The 19,633-nt window shown below is 53.7% G+C and overlaps 1 protein-coding gene across 1 annotated transcript; it reads right to left on the bottom strand.

Annotated features, from left to right (window-relative positions):
- Window positions 1-707: 707 nt before the first annotated feature.
- LOC309818499 (dual oxidase 1-like) lies at window positions 708-18,899 on the bottom strand (the record flags this gene model as incomplete). Its single annotated transcript, XM_082648242.1, is given in 24 exon segments — window positions 708-830; window positions 1,504-1,551; window positions 1,557-1,628; window positions 1,775-1,930; window positions 3,069-3,105; window positions 3,107-3,219; window positions 3,468-3,700; window positions 4,095-4,140; window positions 4,142-4,249; window positions 8,013-8,140; window positions 9,594-9,643; window positions 9,910-10,001; window positions 11,034-11,238; window positions 11,482-11,546; window positions 12,577-12,644; window positions 12,647-12,666; window positions 14,071-14,167; window positions 14,315-14,375; window positions 14,756-14,922; window positions 15,021-15,222; window positions 15,377-15,564; window positions 16,311-16,508; window positions 16,703-16,786; window positions 18,842-18,899. Coding segments are annotated over 24 exon segments (2,619 nt in total).
- Window positions 18,900-19,633: the final 734 nt, after the last annotated feature.

Raw genomic sequence — 19,633 nt, 5'->3', positions numbered from 1 at the left:
TAGGGTGCCTTAGCCACCCTAAGGCAGGAAAGTGGCTTATTTATAAAAGGCTATTAGAGCAGGAAGAGGAGAGAAGAGCTGAGGAGCACTGAGGCCTGTTGGGGCAGGTTTTGACTACAGTACACGTTTAAAAAGTTGGCAGAAAAGATCAACTGTGCTGTTAGAATGGGGTGCTGAGGGGGTCCTGTAAATTGCTCTCTGTGGGTCTACCCTGTACCCTCTCTAAGGCATTTGCCAGCCCTTTTGACAGTGGGGAGCTCAGAGGAGGGGAGATTTGGGGGAAGGGGTTTTAGGATGCCAGCATCTGTGCTCCCACTTCATCCTTAGGCTCACAGTCCCCTAAACACACACACACACACACACACACACACACACACACACACAAACACCATTTTTCTGCTCCAGTTTTTTGATTTTTTTTCTTATTTTGGAAGAAGAGGTGTCACTTTGCCCCAAAGCAATACTAGCTCTCCAACTTCCCAACCTCTAGTCCCCACACAGTGCCTTGCATTTCTCCAGGCTGAGAGCTTCCGGGCCTGGGAGTCCCTGAACCCGCATGAGGTGACTAACCATGGCCACCTGGACCAAGGTTGGGAGGTGCGAATGGGGAGACGGCTGAGGGAGCCAGAAACAGGAAAGCTAGAGGTGAGGTATGGGGCCAAACCTCTGCTCAGCTGGGCAGTGGGCAGAGGCCCTGGGCAGGAGGCCTAGAAGTTCTCATGATGGTAGGAGAAATGAATCCCGTCCTGCCTGTTGATGAGCTGACAGGCCTTTTCCACATTCTTGGTCATGCCATGGGGGTCACAGCTAAACACCCCGATCTTCTGGACCTGTTGGAGGAAGAAGTGAAGGCTAGCTCAGTGTTCAGAGGGAGGGCTAGCTCCATGTTCATGTTAAAGACCAGCAAGAGTCCTTGGTGAGGACCATTCCGTGTTCCTGATGAAGGTTTGCTTTGTACCATGCGTGGTGAGGGCTGCCTCAATGTTTATAAAACTCACTCAATTTTGGTAGACTTGCTCTCTGTGCGTCCAGCCTTTACCGTTTTCCAACGCATTTGCTAGCTTCAGGTGCAAGATCAGTGTTTCCAATAGGGGCCAGGTTAATCAATGTCCAAGTTGAGGACAGTTTAGTGTCTCATTGAGGGCTAGCCCAGTTTTTATGAGAGTGTGGCTAGCATAGTGTTCGTGGTGAAGGTTAGCTTGGTGTCCAGGGTGAGGGCTGGACAGCATTAGTGGTAAGGATAATTCTGAGTCTGTGGTGAGGACCAGCCCAACCACCAAGCCTTTCCTTCTGGACAAGACATCACGGCTTCAGAGGTGGCAAGTCCCTGCTGCCTGATTCCTCCCTTTGCCCCTCAGGGTGACCCATACCTCTCCCCTTCCATTCCATTACCCCACCAATATCCCTGGGGGTGGATTCTCCTTCCCCTATGGAGCAGGTTTGGGAGCTTTGCTCAGACCCCAAACAAAGGTGAAGAAAACCTGAATATGGGGTGGGACTGACCTTTGGGTGGACCTCCTGCAGAGAGTCGAAGAAGGGTTCGAAGGGGGGTCAAAGTGGGTGATGGAGCGCAAGCCCGTTAACAGACTCCGGTTCAGCACCTTCTGGAAGTGCCGCTCACAGATGTACTGGGGGAGGGAGTAGAGGAGGAAGGTCACAGCCAGGCAGAGCCAGGGTCAGCTCCTAGTCCAAATGGGGTCCACCCACCTGCCTTGGCCATCCTTACCCTCAACCCACATCACTGAGCTGCTCTGCCTGGCCGGCCCTGATGTACCAGCATGGTGGTCCTGAGGTCAAACTTCTCAGCCAGCTGGGTGGTGTAGATGTGCACGGACACCAGGTCCTGGTGGTCATTCTCCTCCACCCCCCAGATGATGTCAGCCAGCCACTCAAACTGCCGCTGGGTCCGTGTCACCCAGATGAAGTAGATCTGGGGACAGGGCTAGAGCTTGGGACCCAGCTCATCTCAGGCTCCCTACACCCCAGGAATCATCACACCAATAGAAGTCTTCTGGTCTCTAGCAGCTTGTGCCTCTCCCCAGATAGCCTGGGGAGGTGGAAATGTATGGGGCCACAGGGCCATGCTCTGAGGCAGAAGATGGTGTTGCCCCAGGGCACAGAGCAGTGGAAGTGAGCAATAGCCTGGGGCCATGATAAAGGAGTCTGTCAAGTGAGCTGAAGGTCTGCTGGGGTGGGAAGCAGCTTTCTCTTGCCGAGCCTGACCTTCCACTCCCTCCAGTGGGCCCTTCTCAGGCTGCTAGGCTCCCAACCTACAGGCTGCCCAGAGGCAGAGGGTCCCGCTAAGGGGTATGTCACAGAACAGCCTCTGGAAAGACCCAGCTGGCTGCCTGGAGTGGATGGGCATGGGCTCAAAGAGAGACCAGGGGAATGGAAGCTGCCCCGGGGGGTACCCACCTCCAGCTTCTGATGGGGAGAAACGGGGCTGTGTGAGTTAAGAGGCAGAGACAGAGCTGGTACGGACAGAGGGGCAGGGGAGCTGTCACCCTCTGAGTGCTGACAGCATACAGGCTGGGCCTCTGCCCGCTGCATTCCTGTGGCCCTGACTCACCTGCCAGGCCCAGAGAGACAAGCAGGGGCCTGCCACCAGGGCCAGGGTGAGGCGAAGGGGCCTGGTGTGGAGGGGCCTCAGGGCCTGGGCTGTGCTCCTAGAGCCATCCAGGCCCGCCAGCCCTGCCTTGCTGCCTCCCCTCCTCTTCCTCTTGAGAGCAGAGCCAGTTTCACTTGTGCCCCACCCCAAGTATGCCCTTCCCTCTCCCGACCGGACCGGACAGTGCTTCAAGTGCTGGCTTCCTCTCCAACGCTGCCTGGAGGGACTCTCAGAAGCACATCCTACGTGGGGCACCCCCTAACTGAGGGAAGAGCCTGGAAGGCATCAGCAAAACAACTCTGTCCCTTAGGGTCCAGGAATACCCCAAGTCCCTTGGGGTCAGGCCAACTCAGCCTTTCCCAGACCAGGGAGGCCAAGGACAGAGGCAGGAGACAGGTTCAGATGGACACGGTGATAGGGAGCAGGGGGCCAGGGGCTGGTGGGAGGAGGGGACACTCACCTTCCTACAGAACACTTGGCAGCTGACCGATGACTTGGTCTTTGAGGATGGAGGCAAAGGGGGTGACCCCAATGCCCCCTCCCACCAGCACGGACACCTCAAACTTACGCCACTCCTGGTGGCCCTCTCCAAATGGTCCATCGAGGCACAGCTGCAGGGAGGGGAGTGTGTTTGAGTTAAGTTCGGCTACCACCATAGTTCTGAAGCCAGAAATGGGAGGCAGGGAAATGCAGGTAGGTGTATGGAGTGGGGAGTAGTGGGGGGCTTGTAGCATCATCTGGAAGAATCGGTCTCTGGATAGGGGAAGGGAGGAACGCAGTGGGGAGTCTGGGGCAGCAGGACCGAGGCCTGCTAAGGGACTGTGGGAGCATGTGGTGCATCCGGCCTGGGTCTGGGCACCTTTGGATGTTTGGCACAGCTGTCACCCGTCGGGGGTGAGTAGATCTCCCTGAGGCGGGTGGTCCAGGGCCCTGCTGCCCGGATGTGCAGGCTAAGCGTGTCCTCGTGGGGCGCAGAAGTCAGGGTGAAAGGGTGGCACTCTGTGGTCCCCAGAGCCAGGCAGGCGATCCGCACCCACTGTCCTGACTTGTACTCAAAGTCTTGGGGCCGCTGGAACTCGAGGTGGGTCACTCCTGAGGAGGGAAGGTGGGTGGGAGGTGGCTGTCCTGAACCCAGCAACAATGTGACCCCTAGAGAGTTCCCCAACCTGCAGCCTCAGCTCTGCTTTTGGAATATGACAGAGGAGGCCTCCCGCGATCAGAGATCATTACTCCCCTCAGGCCACGTCTACCCTGAGGGGGTGCTGGGCAGCACTGGGGTTGGTGGTCAGCCTGGCCTGGGCTCCTCCTCTCTCTGTTGTGAGAGAGGCTCAGGTCCCCTGGCAAAGAGCCTCTCTTACCAGCTCCCTCATCCCTACCACCTCAAGGACCCTGCTAACTCCACTGGGCCAGGCCAGGAGATTTCAAGGTCCAGGCTCTGCCCCTGGCCTGTCAGCTTCCTCAGTACCACCAGCCTCTATGTTGGCACCTGAAGGCAGCAGCTCCGCCCTCACCACACTGATCTCCACCTTCTTTCCGGCTCAGGCTCACCAGCTTGTCCCCCATGTAGGTAAGTACTGGGACCAGGTAGAAGATGTGGAAACGGGGCAGCTGGATCAGAGGGAAGCTGCCATGGATGATGAGCTGGATAGAGCAAAGAGTATAGCTGAGATCCAAGCCACACTCACAACAGGGTCTGACCCCTGCATCCCTTCCCAATTGGCCCATCCAATTCTCACCTCACCAGGTGCCATGTTCCTTCCAGGCTCCAAAACTTAACCTCTCCCAACCCATCCTCCAAAGCACTTATGTTAATGAGACTATTTGCATCTTCCTGACACCATCCTAGACCAAGCCACCTGCATTCATGCGGTAGCCTCCTACTTGGTCTTCCACTGGGTTGCCCCACTGTGATCCATTCTCTCCAAGACAGCCAGTGTGACATTTTAAAGTTTGTTTTATCACGTCATTCCCAGCTCAAAAGGCCTTAGATGATTTCCCATTGCACCACAAGGCCTTGCAATGTTCTGGCCTCTACCTGCCAGCATTTCCCCCTCCCTGTTCTTCAAACACGGCAAGTCCTTTCTGCTTCAGGACTTTGCACCTGCTGCTCCCTCTGCTGGGAATGCCTTTCCCCTACTTCTTCCCATCCATCTCACTTTTCAGGTCTCAGCAGAAATGCCACCTCCTCAGGCCTTCACCCAGCCCTCTCTATCCCTTCTCCCTGTTAACTCCCTTCAGAGCATTGTCGTCATCCACGATACTTGTGTTCCTTCATCCATGGACATGTTTACTGTTGTTCTCCCCACTGGACTAGAGGAGTAGGGACTGTGTCCATTTCATTTGCCATGACACTCTCAGCTCCAATCAGTTTCTGCCTGGCACATGGTAGGTGCTCAGTAATTACTGAGTTAATGGAAGGAGTTTCCCCAATTTACCCTGTCCCTTTGGAGACTAAGAACACCTAACCAGTCCTCCTTTTCCATGAAATAACTGACAGGTATTGTCCAGCTCCGGTCCTTTCCCCAACAAGCTGGTCTAATGTGGTCAGACACGACTTGCCCCCTTCTTCCCACTTGCTTGGTCCTGAGTATGGTCAGCCTGGCTCCCGCCTCCACGTCTTCTCAGGACCTGCTCACAGAGGGCTCACAAGTGACCAAACCCCGAGGTCTCCCTTCAGACTGCATTCGCTCCCGTGCTTGGCAGCCTGTGGCCCTAGTGACCACCCCCGCCTTGCCACTTCTGCAACAGTGCTCTACTGGTTCTCCCTCTTTCCCTCTCTGGCTGTTTACTTTCTATCTCCTGCACTGGCTCTGCTCCTTCTCCCACCCCCAATCCTGTGTGTTGCCCAAGCCTGATTTCCTCACCCTCTGCTCTTCTCTTTCTATGATCTCCCACCTGGCGCAGCCTCTCAGCTGAGCCACAGCCCTTCAGCTGCAGCTGCAGCCTGCACAGGTCCACCATGTCCTGCCACCACCTACTGCCCTGTTGGCCACTCATAGCCAGGCCCATCTCCTCTGTGCCCCGAATATTCCACCATCATTCCCACCTCTGCACCACTGTTCGTGCCTTTCTCCTTCTTCTTCTTTTTTTTTTTTTTGGCCCAACCAGGGATTGAACCTCGACCCTTGGCAGTGAAAGCACAGAGTCCTAACCACTGGACCTCCAGGGAAGTCCCTCATGCCCTTCCTTCCACCTGGAATGCTCTTCAGTTTCCACTCTGCCCTGTCAAACCTTAGCTTATCTCTCCTTAAGCTTAGCACAAGTTCCACCTTCTCCCCAAAGTCTTCTCTAACCAGTTTGGCCCAAACGAAACTCCCTTCAATGAGCTCTTCTAACTGACTGACTGGAACACTCAGCTCAGCAATTAATCCTGTATTATCTGTTCATTTTGATCATTTCACATGCATGGCACTTATCTCTGCAGCAAATCCTCAGTTCCTGAGGGCAGAGCTTAGAGTCTCCCCCTCCTCTGCTGGGCCTAGCACAGAGCAAGTATATACTAGACCCTCAACACATAACAGTTAAAGTGAACTCTGGTTCCTCATTCAGCTCTCCATTCCTCCAGCTGAGTGTTACCCTATTCTTGAAACTTTCTCCACAGAGCTAACTCAAACCTCCTTGGGCTCTTCTCTCAATTGGCTCCAGTTTTCCCAAGTTCCTCTTTCATTAAGGAGCCCACGCCCACCCCCAAGGCTTTCTGAGAATCCAACCAGGCTGAGAACAATGTCAAGGTGACTTCATACTCCTTTGTTTATACATCTTGCTTGGTGTTGGCTCTACCTTTAAACCACAAAGCTGCTGCAGGGTCATGGTTGACTGAGGAGCCTGGGGAACAGCCTGCCAGCTCAGTTTCTGCTGTGCTAACTCCACCCTCTACAGCCTGGATCAGGAGCCTGGACACCCTTCCCCAGGGTCTGCTCCACACTGGGGTCGTTTACTTGTAACTTCTCTTTCTGCCAGAGGTCAAGTGGCCATACCTGAGATAAACAGGAAGGCAGCAGGTGCTTTGGCTCTGATCTCCCCCCAGATGAGATGCTCCCAAGCTGCAGGGGCTAGGACTTCCCAGCAGAGTGGCCTGCACCTTTCTGAGCTGCTAACTTCCCTTCTGGATCCCCCAGTGATCCCCACAACCGGGGATAAATCAGAAACCGGTCTTGGTCTCAGGGTACCAGGCTGGCCACTCTTCTGGGTCTCCCGTCTAGTTCAAAAAAGCTGCTTTATCACCAGAAACAAGACCATCATTTCCACCCCTAACAGAAACAGTAACCCAGATGCTAGGGCTGTACCCATTATCAGGAACGTTGGGAGGGAGGCATAAATTAGCCACAATTTCCAGAGAAACTAACGTCATCGGTTCTAGGAAACATCCTAAGCCCAGGCTGGATAGTCATCTTCAGAACCATGAAGTGCTGAGCAGGTTGGAAGCAGACCCTCCTACCTACCAGTGAAGACGGACTGCACCCCAGCACCAGCCTGACCCAGGCAATGATGACCTTTCTCCCTTGTCTCAGGACAAAGGAGACCCCTGTGTGCAGTTCTGCCTGGAGCCAGGTGATAGGGCAGCCATCTGGGCTCTGCACTTCTTGAATGCTGGCAGCCAAGCTATCATCAATGGGGACATCAGAGCATTGGGACTTGGTTTAACTTCTCAGCAAGGCCCTCAGGGTGCCCTTCGGGGAAATGCCTGTGTCTGTGAGAAAGGCAGGCCAAGTAGAGCCATGACATAGGGGCACAGATCAGAGTCATCTCTGGAAATAGCCAGCTGAAGCAGCTGAGGACAAAGCCAGGGAAAGGTGAAAAGGGAACAGGAGAGAAGAAGGGAGGGAATGTGAAGGAAGGGAGGCAGGGGCCCAGGTTAAGAAGGAAAGGGGAGAGGTGGAGTCTTAAAAATCCATTTTATCAACAGTCCAATGAAGACATTTTGAGCAAGTTCATTAACTTTACAGGTGGCATTTAGCTAGCTGGATGGATGTAGCTAACACCCCAGAAAACAGGATCAGAACAAAAGTGGCAGAACCTATTTAAGGTAAGTTTCTCTTTAAGAAGGTGACGCTCCCTTCAATGCAGACAGTCCACCCAAGAACCCAAACCACCACCCAAAGGTAGGGAAAGACTGACTGGGCAGAAATGATGTGGGGTGTCTGGAAGGAATGCAGATCAGCCAGGTAAGGTTGCTACTACAAATCCCATGCCAGGGAGTCAGTCTTCCAAGTGCCGCATATTGGGTCAGCCTACCTGAGAGCCCCATACTATATAAGCTCCACCTTTTGAGAGAGATACGGAGAAGTGAAGAGGATACTTGAAATAACTAAGGGGATGGAGAACTGATGTCTCAGGCATCACTGCCTCCCTGGGAACATCTGCCCAGACTCCGCTGGCCTGGTTCACAGCAAAAAGCCCTCACCAGCACGTAGAGCAGGATGTAGAGGTGGTGGGTCAGCCAGAAGCCCCGGAAGCTGCGGCGCTGGAAGTGGTGGGAGGCGAAGACGTACATGACGGCGAGAACCAGGAGCAGCATGACCCCCGTGAGACCTGCAAATGAACATGGGGTGAAGGGCAGAGGCGCAGGGCCTCACAGAGGGGGCTGTTCTGAGGCTGCCAGGGTCCCCTCTCCACTCCACAGCTCCAGGCAGGGGGCGGAAAGCCCAGCATCCTTCCCTCTTCCTCTCTCCGACACCACTGATCACAGGTACCTTTCATCTCAACAGATCCTACTTGTCCTTCGCGGACCTTGTCATGATGGTTATTTTTCAAGCACCTGTGTCATTACTTGTTTTACGTCTGTCACTTTCTTGACTCTCAGGTCCACAAGAACAGGGACCAGGCTAGGCTAGTTCACCACTGCACCTGAGTGCCTAGTGCAGGGCCTGGCACACCATGGGCCTTATGGACATGTGTGCTGAATGAATGAATGTACAGGGCAGCTGCTCTGAGCCCTCTGTGGAACTCTGGACATCGTAGGCCCGGCCATCAGGGAGTCGAGGCTTGGCCAGCATTCCAGCTGCACTGTACCTGGCAGCCACAGCACCAAGCATGAGCACTGGCACTGTTAGTGAGCGAGTGGGACCACACTGTCGCTGCTCATCACCAGAGCCCCCATGGATCTGGCCCAGACCTGGTGGGAGATCCCTCCTCTCAAAGGGGATCCCAGGCTAGGGGTGCACAGGAGGGCAATACTGGAGCCATTCCAGATAACGGCCCCTCAAGTGATCAAGGAGAGAGGCAGAAGTGAAGAAGATTAGAGCCCTGTAGTGTGGAAAAGCAGAGGTTAAGAAGGGATCTAGCCAAAGCCTGTAAAGTCCTGAATGGAGAGAAGGGCATAAACGCGGCCTGATCCAGTAAACCCCAGTGTGCAGGAGTTAGCAAGCATTCCCTGAAGTTCAAAGCCGATCGTTTCAGGATTTAAAGAAAAATGAAAAACAACACGCTGTGTTTCACAGAAAGGAGTGCAGAAAACATCTTACCCCAAGGAGGGAACAGAGTGAAAATATAAATAGCTTCAAGAAGCATTTGAATAGATTCACAGCTAATAGCTCTAAAATGGGTGATTATGGGGAGTTAGGAATATGCCCCTAAACAGCTCTTGTCAAGACAGACTACAGAATGGAGGGGGAGAAGGGGAGGGGGCGTCCACCAGGCTCCACAAAGAGCCTGGTCCCTCCCGCATGCAGCTGGGGCATAGCATTCCTCAAAGTCACTGTCATGGTAGGTGTGTGTGTCGGGGCTGGAGGGGTGCACTCCCATTCCTCAGAGGGAGGGACTAGCTCAGAACCAGGGCAGAAGCCCAGCTAAGCTCCTGAGAGAAGGCCTGGAATGCAGAGTCTCCTACTGCCCAGGAGAGCGCTCGGGGCAAGGGCAGAGCCTGGCTCACCGTGAAGACTGTGAGGGCTGAGTGAGAGCGACTGGGCTGCCCGTGGCAGACAGAACCCAGAGCCTGGAACTCAGAGGCAGGCCCAGAAATTCACAGAGCAGAGAGGGCTCTCACCTGGCATGGTCTGGAAGAACCACCAGTAACACTTCTGGGGGAACTCAGACCTGAGGGTTAGGGAAAGCAAGGACGGATCCTGTGAGGAGATGTCTGGGACCTCCAGAAAGGATCCTCCAGAGGAAGCACCCCACACCAGTCACCAGTCTCCCTTTCTGTGACTTGGGATTGGGGACTCAGGCTGGTCATTGTCCTGTAACTTGGAGGGTGACACACTCCTCTGAACCAAGAGAATTTCTGCAAAGGATTCCACCCCCTTCACCCCCGAGCCAGGCCACACACACGCACACACACACACATATACACACTCACTCACCCGTTGTCATGGAAGAGGCCAGGTAAGAGGCAGGAAAGGATGCTGAGTGGGCTGATGGAGAAGAGGTAGACATTCACCACACGGCCTGCACTGTGTTAAGGCTAAGGAAGACCAGACAGGGTGGGGTTGAGCCTGGGACCAGCCCACTGGGGGTGCTCAACCCATTCAGCCCAAGCTCTAGGACTCCAGCCAGCCAGAGTTGGGGGACTGAAAAAGGACCCTAGGGATCTGGACTTCTATTCTTTAATAAACCTCCTGTTCCTCCCCTGCCCCATATACACACCATCCATGAAAATAGCCACACGCGTCTGAAATTATACCATTAGAAGTTCATTCCTTTGGTTTCTCTCATAGAATTACGTGTTTTTGTTTGGCTCACCAAGAGGCTTGTGGGATCTTAGTTCCCCGACTAGGGATAGAACCCGGGGCCCTGGCAGTGAGAGCATCCAGTCCTAACCACTGGACCACCAGGGAAGTCCAAAGTTAAAGATTTGCTACCTTTGGCATAGCTGGTGATTCCTATCTACCTACTGATTTTATAAAAGGTTACAAGTCTCATGTACATATCACTTCTTTATAGCCTTTCAATTTTCTACTTTCCAACAATGTTATAAAATAGTAAGGGCAAACACAATAAAATAGGCACCAACTTGTAGAAACAATGCTGTGCCAAGATGTTAAGGCAGCCAAAACTGGTCTGTTGGCTGGCAGGCAATGCCATTTGTCCAGCGGGTAGCTCAGGGTATGACAGCTGACTCCTCAAAAGCAGCTCAAATATTGGTGCATGAAAGTATAGCTTGTTCCTGAGTCAAGGACCTTCTAAACCCATTTAGGGAGTTGTTGGGAAGAGTAAATGAGATGAACCCTATTAAGTGCCTGGCATGCAACAAATGCTCAATAAACATTCGCTGGATCTGCACAGTCACAGAGTCTAAAGCCTAATCCTGCTGGTCTGGTAACCTCCATCCTGGTGTGTGATACTGGGAAAAGCGACCTGTGTGAGCCCTGCCCCTCTCACCAGGTGCTTGTCTCTGATGCATGTGTTTCGCCGCCCATCTTCCATGTCTCAAGCCAGTGTGCCCTGGACCTCCCACCCTGCCCTCTGGGTCCTGACCCCTCCTCACAGTGCCATCACTCCGGAAGAGTGCAGGGTTGACGTCCTGCCATCTGGTAACTGGAGGCAGGCCCACTGTTGCCCTGGCCTTTGTGTAAGAGGGCAGGCCCAGATCCCGGCCTGGCTGCAGGCAACTGGCCAGGTGGTCTGTGCGGAAAAACTTCAGTGGCCCAGGCAAGAAATCGGGATGAGATACCAAGTCTGAGGGAGCTCCTCTGGCCCATGCCCCAGGCTCCAATCAGCCCCAGAGGGACCTGAGCCATACAGAGGGAGCCATGGTCAGCAGGTCAGAAGCTCTCTTAGCAGCGAGAGAGTGCAGGCTCCCAGCCCTGGGCACCCCTCCCTGCCCAACTCTGGAGCTCCAGCTGAACTTCTTCCCAGGGGCCAGGCATACACAGCCTGCAGGGACAGCCTCAGCCTCACCTCATGCATCCTCAACCACCACATGGTCCTCTCACTCAGCGATCTGGGAGGCCATGCCCAGCAGCGGGTCCACATCTTCAGCTCTTTGTAGGTTTGGGTGCTTTGGGGGTGGGGAGAAGAGAGAGGCATGGCTAATGAGGCCAGCGGTTGGGCAGCCAGGCTCCCTCAACCCCACAGTTCATGTCCTGGGCCCACCCAGTCCTGCTATTTGCTCCCAAACTGCGGGGCCATTGCTTCTCTACAGGTTGATTCCCCACTCAGGGTGCGCAATGTCCCCATCCAAAGCTCATGCTGCTAGGACACAGGTCTCCACAAGCACAAGGAACCGAAAACTTTGCTTCTATTTCAGGAAACTCGACGGTATGGTTGACAAAGGCACTAGATCTAGGTCTTGGTCCTTGCTCGGTTAGTAACCAGCTGTGTGACAGGACCTCTCTGAACTCAGTGTCCTGCCCTTAATAAAAAGGGCCTTAGGGATTAATAAATAAAATAATAAACAGGTATTAGCAGGACACTGAGGTCTCTTTCAGCTCAGCTCCATGACTCTGATTCTATGCTTGCCTCTTTCCTCTTTCCTCCCACCGCCTTCCCCCTTTATGAACACTCTACACAAAGTATCTGATTTTGCTTTAAATTAATGGTCAATGGTCTTTACCCATACTGGCCTGGACAGATGATGCCTGGTAATCTCTCAGAATTCCTTTCTCCACCTTGCCCTCCCCACATGTTCACATTCACACACTGCCCTGGTGTGTCTAACTGGGAAATTTCCTTGGGGGCTGGGATGGCTGGGGTACTCCATTGCCTACAGGGGACCTGGAGTTGTCAAGGGAGAAGGAAAACCTGGAAGGAAGTGATAGATGTAGAGCCACATCTGCACAGGCCCCTGCTGTGCCTCACACAGCCCTGAGGTGGGCATGGAGGACTGACGTTTGACGGTGTATAGCTACCTGGTCATCTCAGACAGTTGGTAGGGGAGATGGCTGGGGTGCCCCAGGCTGCTTCCTCTACCCCAGCCCATCCCAGCTGGCTGCCTCAGTCCTACTGCCCCCCTTCACCACACACCCTCAGACACACACACACACACACCACAACACACACACACCCACATATGTGCCCCCAGCCCTGACCTCTCGGCTCCAGTAGCTATCGCAGACCCGGAGAGCTCTGGAGACACTTGAGTTCCTATTGATGACCCCTGGAAGTGGCAGCTGGCATTTCTGAAATGCAAGGAGGTTAGTGGTGACCGAGGCTATGAAGCCCCAATGTCAGGCATCAGCTCTAGTCTCCAAGGCTAGAGCCAAGGGTCCAGGCTATTGCTTCCTTGAGGTGGTGTGTGGTCAGGGTAGGTCCTGAACAACCTGAATTTTTGGAAGCAATAAAAAATAAAAATAAAGAAAACATCAGACCAAACGTCTAAAAGTGTATCCCTTATTTCACCATGTTTCATTCTCTCTCTCTTCTTCTCTCTCTCAATAGAGAAAGAGACAGAGACAGATAAACTGTCAACTGAAAGAAAAAATGCACAACATAGGAGTTGTGAGTTTCAATTTTATTCAGGAAACTTACTGAGGACTATAGGCCAGGAAACAGCCTCTTAGTAGCTCTGAGGGGACTGCTCCAAAGAGGGAGGGGGAGAACCCAGTATATATAGGATTTGGGCTAGGGAATGGGTGCAGTCAAACATACATTTCTGTAAAAGGTTACTGCTAGTCACAAGGATCAGATACCTCAGTAAATGGTTTTTGTGTTTTTCTGTGTATGGGAAGGTGCAACAATCTGGGTCCATTAAAATTTTTTCCTGAGATACCTCTAACTATCTAAGGGGTTTGTTTTCCCAAAGCACTGAGTGTCTTATCCTGTTTTTTGTCCCGAATTCCTTTTCAGGGTGTACTGTTAGAAGGCGACTGCAGCGGCTAATGACCTGATCCTTGTAGAGCTGGATGGTGGGCAACATTCTTTATATATCTTTTTATATATGTAAATTAAAACATTTAAAAAAGGATTATTAATCGTTCTTTTGAAATTACTTGTCTATGTATAACTCAATTACTATGATTTCTTGGCCATCATAAGCCATATCCAGAAATTGGTCCAGAGTAAAAATAATCTAATCCATGAACTGTTTTAACTTATAACGCAATTGTAAAAAAATAGACTGCATGCTTTATTTTATATACTTTTAATTTAATATGTATATTTTTAAGTTTATTTTTCATTATTTTGGAGTCAATACTTTTCTTCAGCTCTCACACATTTTTATTGTAATTCCCTCCAAAGGCTTATAAGCCCCACTTCCTGTCCTTATAGCTAAAAATATCCCCAGTGTAGTGTCAACACCTGCGGGCTTTGTGACTCACCCTCTGAACCTCAGTTAGCCCGTCTTTAATTGGAGGATTAATATCTAAACCAGCTGCAGAAAAATGGACATTAAGGTGCTCAAAAACCACAATGATGTATCTTTTTAAACAACTGTTGTTCTTCTTTCCCTCCATATTCACTGTTCCCTGGGGAATGGGCACAATTCTGATTGATAAGCCTGTCCTGAGGTCTCCTGAGGCAGATTTTTCTCAATATACACCTCCACCCCTCCAAACACACAAACATCTGAGCCCCTCCCTCACCTCATGTAGACGCCAGGGGGCACCATGGTGGAGAAGAACTGCTCAGAGGCCACCAGGAACTCCGGAGAGATGCTGGGGTCCAGGAAAGGGCGGTACTCTGTCCACAGGGGTAAGAAGAGAAATAGGCTCTTTACCCTCACACACTCGTCACACGAACCCACCTGTCTTCTTTGTCCTATGTATCCTGACCCCCTCCCCCTCCCCAAACCCCTCCTCAGCCCAGGTGTTCCCCAAACTCCCTCACCTGTGTAATTCGGCGGTGCTTGCTGCAGGAAGCTGGGCAGCCACTCATACATCGCGATGTTCTGAGGGTCAAGAGAGGGGGAAATGGGAGGCCAGCGCTGGAGCAGCCAGGCCAGGAAGGATCTGAGCTCAAGGAAGGCTTAGGTGTGAGACGAGGACCAGGCAGGGCAGTCACGGGAGAGACACTCAAACAGGAGAGGGGAGGAGGTTCCCGTTGCCCACGAGGAACGAGGGCAGGGGGGAGGGGCAGCTAAATAACAATCACGAGAAAACCTCTGGTATAACTAGCGCTTTGCCTCCTTATCACTCTCAGGGACTTTCCCTAGACGGTAGCTGTCTGGGGAGGGGTGTTTCTGGGTGGGCTTGTCCAAGGATGGAGGGCTCTGCGGGGCAGCGGAGTCTCCCGGGGACAAGGACGTGGGGGCAGGGCCGCGCGACCGACCTGGTAGGTGGCGATGACCCTCTTGCGCGCGTGCTGGAACAGCTCCTCGTCCCCCCAGAGCCGGTGCTGGCGGGCCAGCCTCTGCGCCCACAGGTTGTGGTAGCGGAACCAGAGCAGGCCCAGCGCCTGCAGGAAGGGCTCGCGGTTCCCTCGCTCCGCCCCGAAGGCTGCCCGCGCGGTGGGGACACAGGGGAGGAGTTGAGCGCGGGTGGGCCCGAGGAGGGCGCACCTCGTCGGCCCCCCGCCCGCGCCCCCGCCGCCTCACCGTACAGCCCCCGGGGCCCGCGCCGTCCCGTGGCGGGGTCGGGCGCAGTCCACATGCGCAGCGGGTCCTGCGCGTTCCGGGGAAAGGCGGGGTCGGGCCCCGACGCCAGCTGCCCACCGGAGAAGCTGCGCAGCTCGTCGCTCCAGGAGTGCGAGGAGCCATAGATGGCGCTGCCGTCCAGCCAGCCCGTCGCCTCGTTGGTCTGCGGGGACAGCGGGAGGCTGAGCCGGGGGTCGGGTGGCCGAGGCGGCTCAGGGCGGGCGAGGGCCGGGCGGCCGTTGCGGGTGGTGGGAGCCTCTCCACAGCTGCCTCAGGTCCCGCCCCACCCCACCCCCCCAGCCGCCTGCCCCGCCCACCAGGTCCCGGGGGTTGCTGGGGCTCTGTCCGGTCTCGGGGTCCCAGCGGCTCCTCTGGAAGAGCAGCACCACGTCCCCGCTCTGGTCGCGATCGAACACGGGGTCTCCGGGCGGGATGTGGATGTTGAGGAACTCGGCTGGGCAGCCAGGCTTTTCCACGCTCACCGGGTCCGAGAGCACGTGGTAGCCTGCCCGCAATGGGGGAAGGCGTGGGAGGGCCAGCTGAGGGCCGCTAAGCAGTCTATCTAGACCCCCCACCCGCTTCCCCTGAAGCTTCAAAAGACTCAGAAGCCATTACGGTCAAGTGTAAGCCTTGACCTCCCCACCCCTTCCCAAGCCTTCATCCAAACTGTTTTCCTTGTAAGTTTGGTCTTCTCCTTGGTAACTGGGAGGTGCCCAGTGAATGTGCCTAAGCAGTAGGGCTGGCAGCACCAGCTCCAAAATGCAGCTGGGAGCCTGCTGCCCAAAGGGCCTGCCAGACTCAGTGGGACACTGGACACTGGATAGCAAGTGTGGGCACCATGGATGGCCAGCAGGAGCTGAGCATTCCTGCTGGGAGCCAACAACCCACAGGCACTGCAGTCAGGCCCACTTGGCACCCCCATTTTGCTGGCCCACCCCCCAGCCCTCTTACCAGAATCAGAACCCTGCCCTGAACCTGTCCTAGGAGCCACAGGGGCAGAGTGAGAACAGAGTCCCCCCAAGAGTACCTACCAGATTATTTCCATGCTCCTCTAACCCCACTCCCATCAACAACTCAAGGGGACGCAGATTTATGCCTCCCCCAAGCAGACGTTCTCCCCCTGCTCCGACCCCTACCCCACCCCATTGCCTCCTCTTCCATCTCTCACCCCCTCTCTCAGACCCTCCATCACTCTCTCCCTTCATTCCCTGACTCCCCGCCTCAGACACAGAGGTGTCCAGCTGACCCCACTGGCTTCCCTTCCCCAGAGGTTGAGGCTCTCGTGGAAGAACACTCCCAGCACTGTGCGGTTTCGCAGGGAGGCCTGCCCTGCGGGGCCCCTTATGGCTGTGTTGCTAAGTGCCCAGGGGTTGGGCAAATGAGGCTCTCGGAAGGGCTGGTACACACCAACTGCATAGCTGGCTGGGATGAGGCGCTGCAGCCGGGAGCCTAGAGTAGGAGGGGTAGGGGCAAGGATGAATCCTCAGGGGGCTCCCTGACCTCTCTGCCAGGCTCCCTTCCACACCACAGATCCTAAAACCTTAGGAATGGGTGAGCCTTCGCTGGTACCTGCCAGCCCTTGCCCCTTAGCGGTGGCTACCTCCCTGACCCTGGGGCTCCATCTCCACTTGGCTCTCACCTACCTTTGCTGCCCCATCTGTGCTCCATGAGGTTGTTGTACCACCCATCAAATCGCTGCACCTCCCATGAAATGGGGTTCTGAGCTCCTGTGTGAGAACAGAGGGAAGGGGCAGCTGAGCGAATCAGTGCATGAGAGGACAGGCCAGCAGCAGAAAGTGGATACCCAGCACAGTGCAGGAGGTAGGGTATGGAGGGAGTTTACCCAGGGTATGTCCAAACTCAAGCCCAGTCTTTAAGCGGCTCACTGGACAACTATGGCAGGGAGCACTAAAGTGGTGTAGCCAGTGTGTGCTGATAAATGGCCTCAGAGAGGAAGAGGAGGGTGAAAGAGAACAGTGGCGGTGGCGCAAGGGATGTAGGAGCCTTCTACTGCCCTCACACCCCAACTCCCTGGGGGACAGGACAGAAACTGTTCCCAGCCCTAAAACATCATACAGTGCAAGAGTCAGCCACTCTTCCACCCAGTGAAGGACATGTCATTCTGTGACTCACCCCTGGGCAGGGGAAATATGGAGAGGGGCTTGGCTCTCTCTCGTTGAGCCGCTCTCAGAGCAAGGGTATGGGCCATGGGGCTGTGGCTTTGGGGCCTATTGTTACCCCTATCTTTTCCCCAGTTTCTTCGGTGAGATCAGGGACTGACTGGTCATGTGGATAACCTTGCTGCCTCCTCTTCTGGGGCATCATGTTCCCCATATGATTCCTCTATTGACCCTATTTTATTCTCCAAAAACTAGGGTCTAGGAGGAAGCACTCAGCTGTTGAGGAAAGAACTCAGGCAGTGGGGGCAGAAGGAAGGGTCTAGAATCAGAAGTGGAGCAAGGATCCTTCTGGTCAGTAGATCAGATGACCAGCCAGAGTCCTTTCCCCAAACTAGGAGGCTACAGGGCTTAGGCTCCCTGTCTGCTCACCTCAGAGAACAGAGAAAAGAAAAGGACTCTCATCAGCCAGAGAGAGACCCATTCCTCCGGTTGTCTCTCCACTCAGACCAAGGACAGGATCTCAGAGCTACTTTCCTGCCCCATGCCCTGGGAGCACGCACGTCAGCACACATCATACGTACACTCGCCAGGGGGTCTGAGAAGGTAGATGACTCAGGCCCTGATGTTTGAGCAAAGAACTCAACTAAGGATCCAGGACATGGGGCAGGAACTAGGGCAGCCACATACATGTGGTCTCTAAAATAAGATGAACTGGTGGCAGAACAAGGAGGCCGCCTCTTGGGTAGGGTATGGGGGAGAATACCTCTGGGAATAAGAGTTAAAAGCCGGGGGAAAAAAGGAAAATCCAAGGCCAAGGCAAGGAGAGGACTGGGAGGAAAGGGAACGTGAGCAGCTTTGGCAAGGGAGAAACTGCTCGGGCTGCCTCACCATGCTATCGCCTCCAGCCAAGACCAATCACGCCACAGATTCTCTCTGCTTTCTCCTGGTGCATCCCCCACCCCTGATGATCAGAGACTTGCTCTTTTAACCTAATTTGTGGCACCTTAAGCTCACTTTTCTCCTCAGAGACCCAGACTACAGAGAATGGCCTCAGATTCTAATAAGAGACTGTCCAAAGCTGAAGTAACAAACGCTTATGGATATATTTTTTTTTCATTTTTATTTTTTTGCCATGCCATCAGGTCCCCGACCAGGGATTGAATTCAGGCCACGGCAGTGAAAGCCCAGAATTCTAACCACTAGGCCACCAGGAAACTCCCGGATCTTATTGATTTTTGTTTTTGTTTTTATCACATTGTGTTAAAACACTGGCGACTTCCCTTTAGCTTTGGGTCCAGTCCGATACCAAGATCCTTTATTGTTTTGTGTGTCTGATCAGTCTTTTCCTCTATGGGGTGTCAGGGGTCCTTACTGCGTGAAGAAAGAAGACAGAAGAGAGAGAAAGGGCCCCCAGTTTGTAAGGAATAAAACAGGAAGTGCTGACACAGCAGATGAAGGCTCCCTAATTCTGTGTATTTGGGGAAATTTTTCATTCCATTATCCATTCATCTAGTCAAGAAGCTTGAAATGAGCACTTACCATGTGCAGCGTGCTGGGTTAGCTAGGGACTAGGGATACAGAGGTGAATATGACACAGCTTCTGTCCTTGGAGGACCCCAGAGGATGCTGGGATGCTGTGCTTCTCCTCCAATCTGTACTCACCCATGGGCACCCATGGCCCAACCAGGAGTGTCCATGCCAGAGCCAAGCGGAAGCCCATGATGAAAATGTTAATAGGGCTCAGTTGTTAGAACACCCTAAAATGGAGACCCTAGAAAAAAGACAAAGGACAGAGAGAATGAGCTCCAGCAGTTCAGGAGAGTCAGGGCCTCTTGAGGCCCCTATGAATCAAGGCCTGGGGCTGGGCTAAGACCAGAGTGTGTAGCAAATGGCAGGAGACTGACTCTCTCCCAAGAATCTTTCATTCACTCAACAAACACTTGATAAGCACCCACTACATAGTGGGCACTGACCTAGGCACTGGAGATTAAGTGATAAACAAAGCAGACAGAAATCTCTGCTTTCCTGGACTTTACTTTCTCAGATTAATTGGAAACCTTGCTTTGACTCAGCTTCCTACCGTGTGTGTGTGTATGTGTGTGTGTGTGTGTGTGTGTGTGTGTGTGTGTGTTCCGTGGACAGAGTCTTGCTTGGGGGCCAGAACACTGGGTTGAGGCCAGGATACTGTGCGGCTGACAGTCCACTAGTGTGATCTTAGGCAGGTCACTTATCTGCTCTGGACCTTGGTTTCCTCTTCTGGCTATGGGAGTACACATGCCTGAACTGTCTACCTCCTAGCCTGGTTGCCAGAATCAAATGTGAGAATGAGGTTGAATTCCAAGCAAGAAAAGTGACAGATGTTATATAAATGTGATATAGAGAGGGTAGGCTGGAGCTTGGCTTCTCTGGGCAGACTCAGAAAGGATGCAGCCCCCGGTGCTTATGTGTTTGGGG

This window comes from Grampus griseus (assembly GCF_964374135.1).
Source record: "Grampus griseus genome assembly, chromosome: 2".
Lineage (NCBI taxonomy): Eukaryota > Metazoa > Chordata > Mammalia > Artiodactyla > Delphinidae > Grampus > Grampus griseus.
Note: the sequence above shows the minus strand (reverse complement) of the source record. Positions and strands in the feature narration are given on the sequence as shown.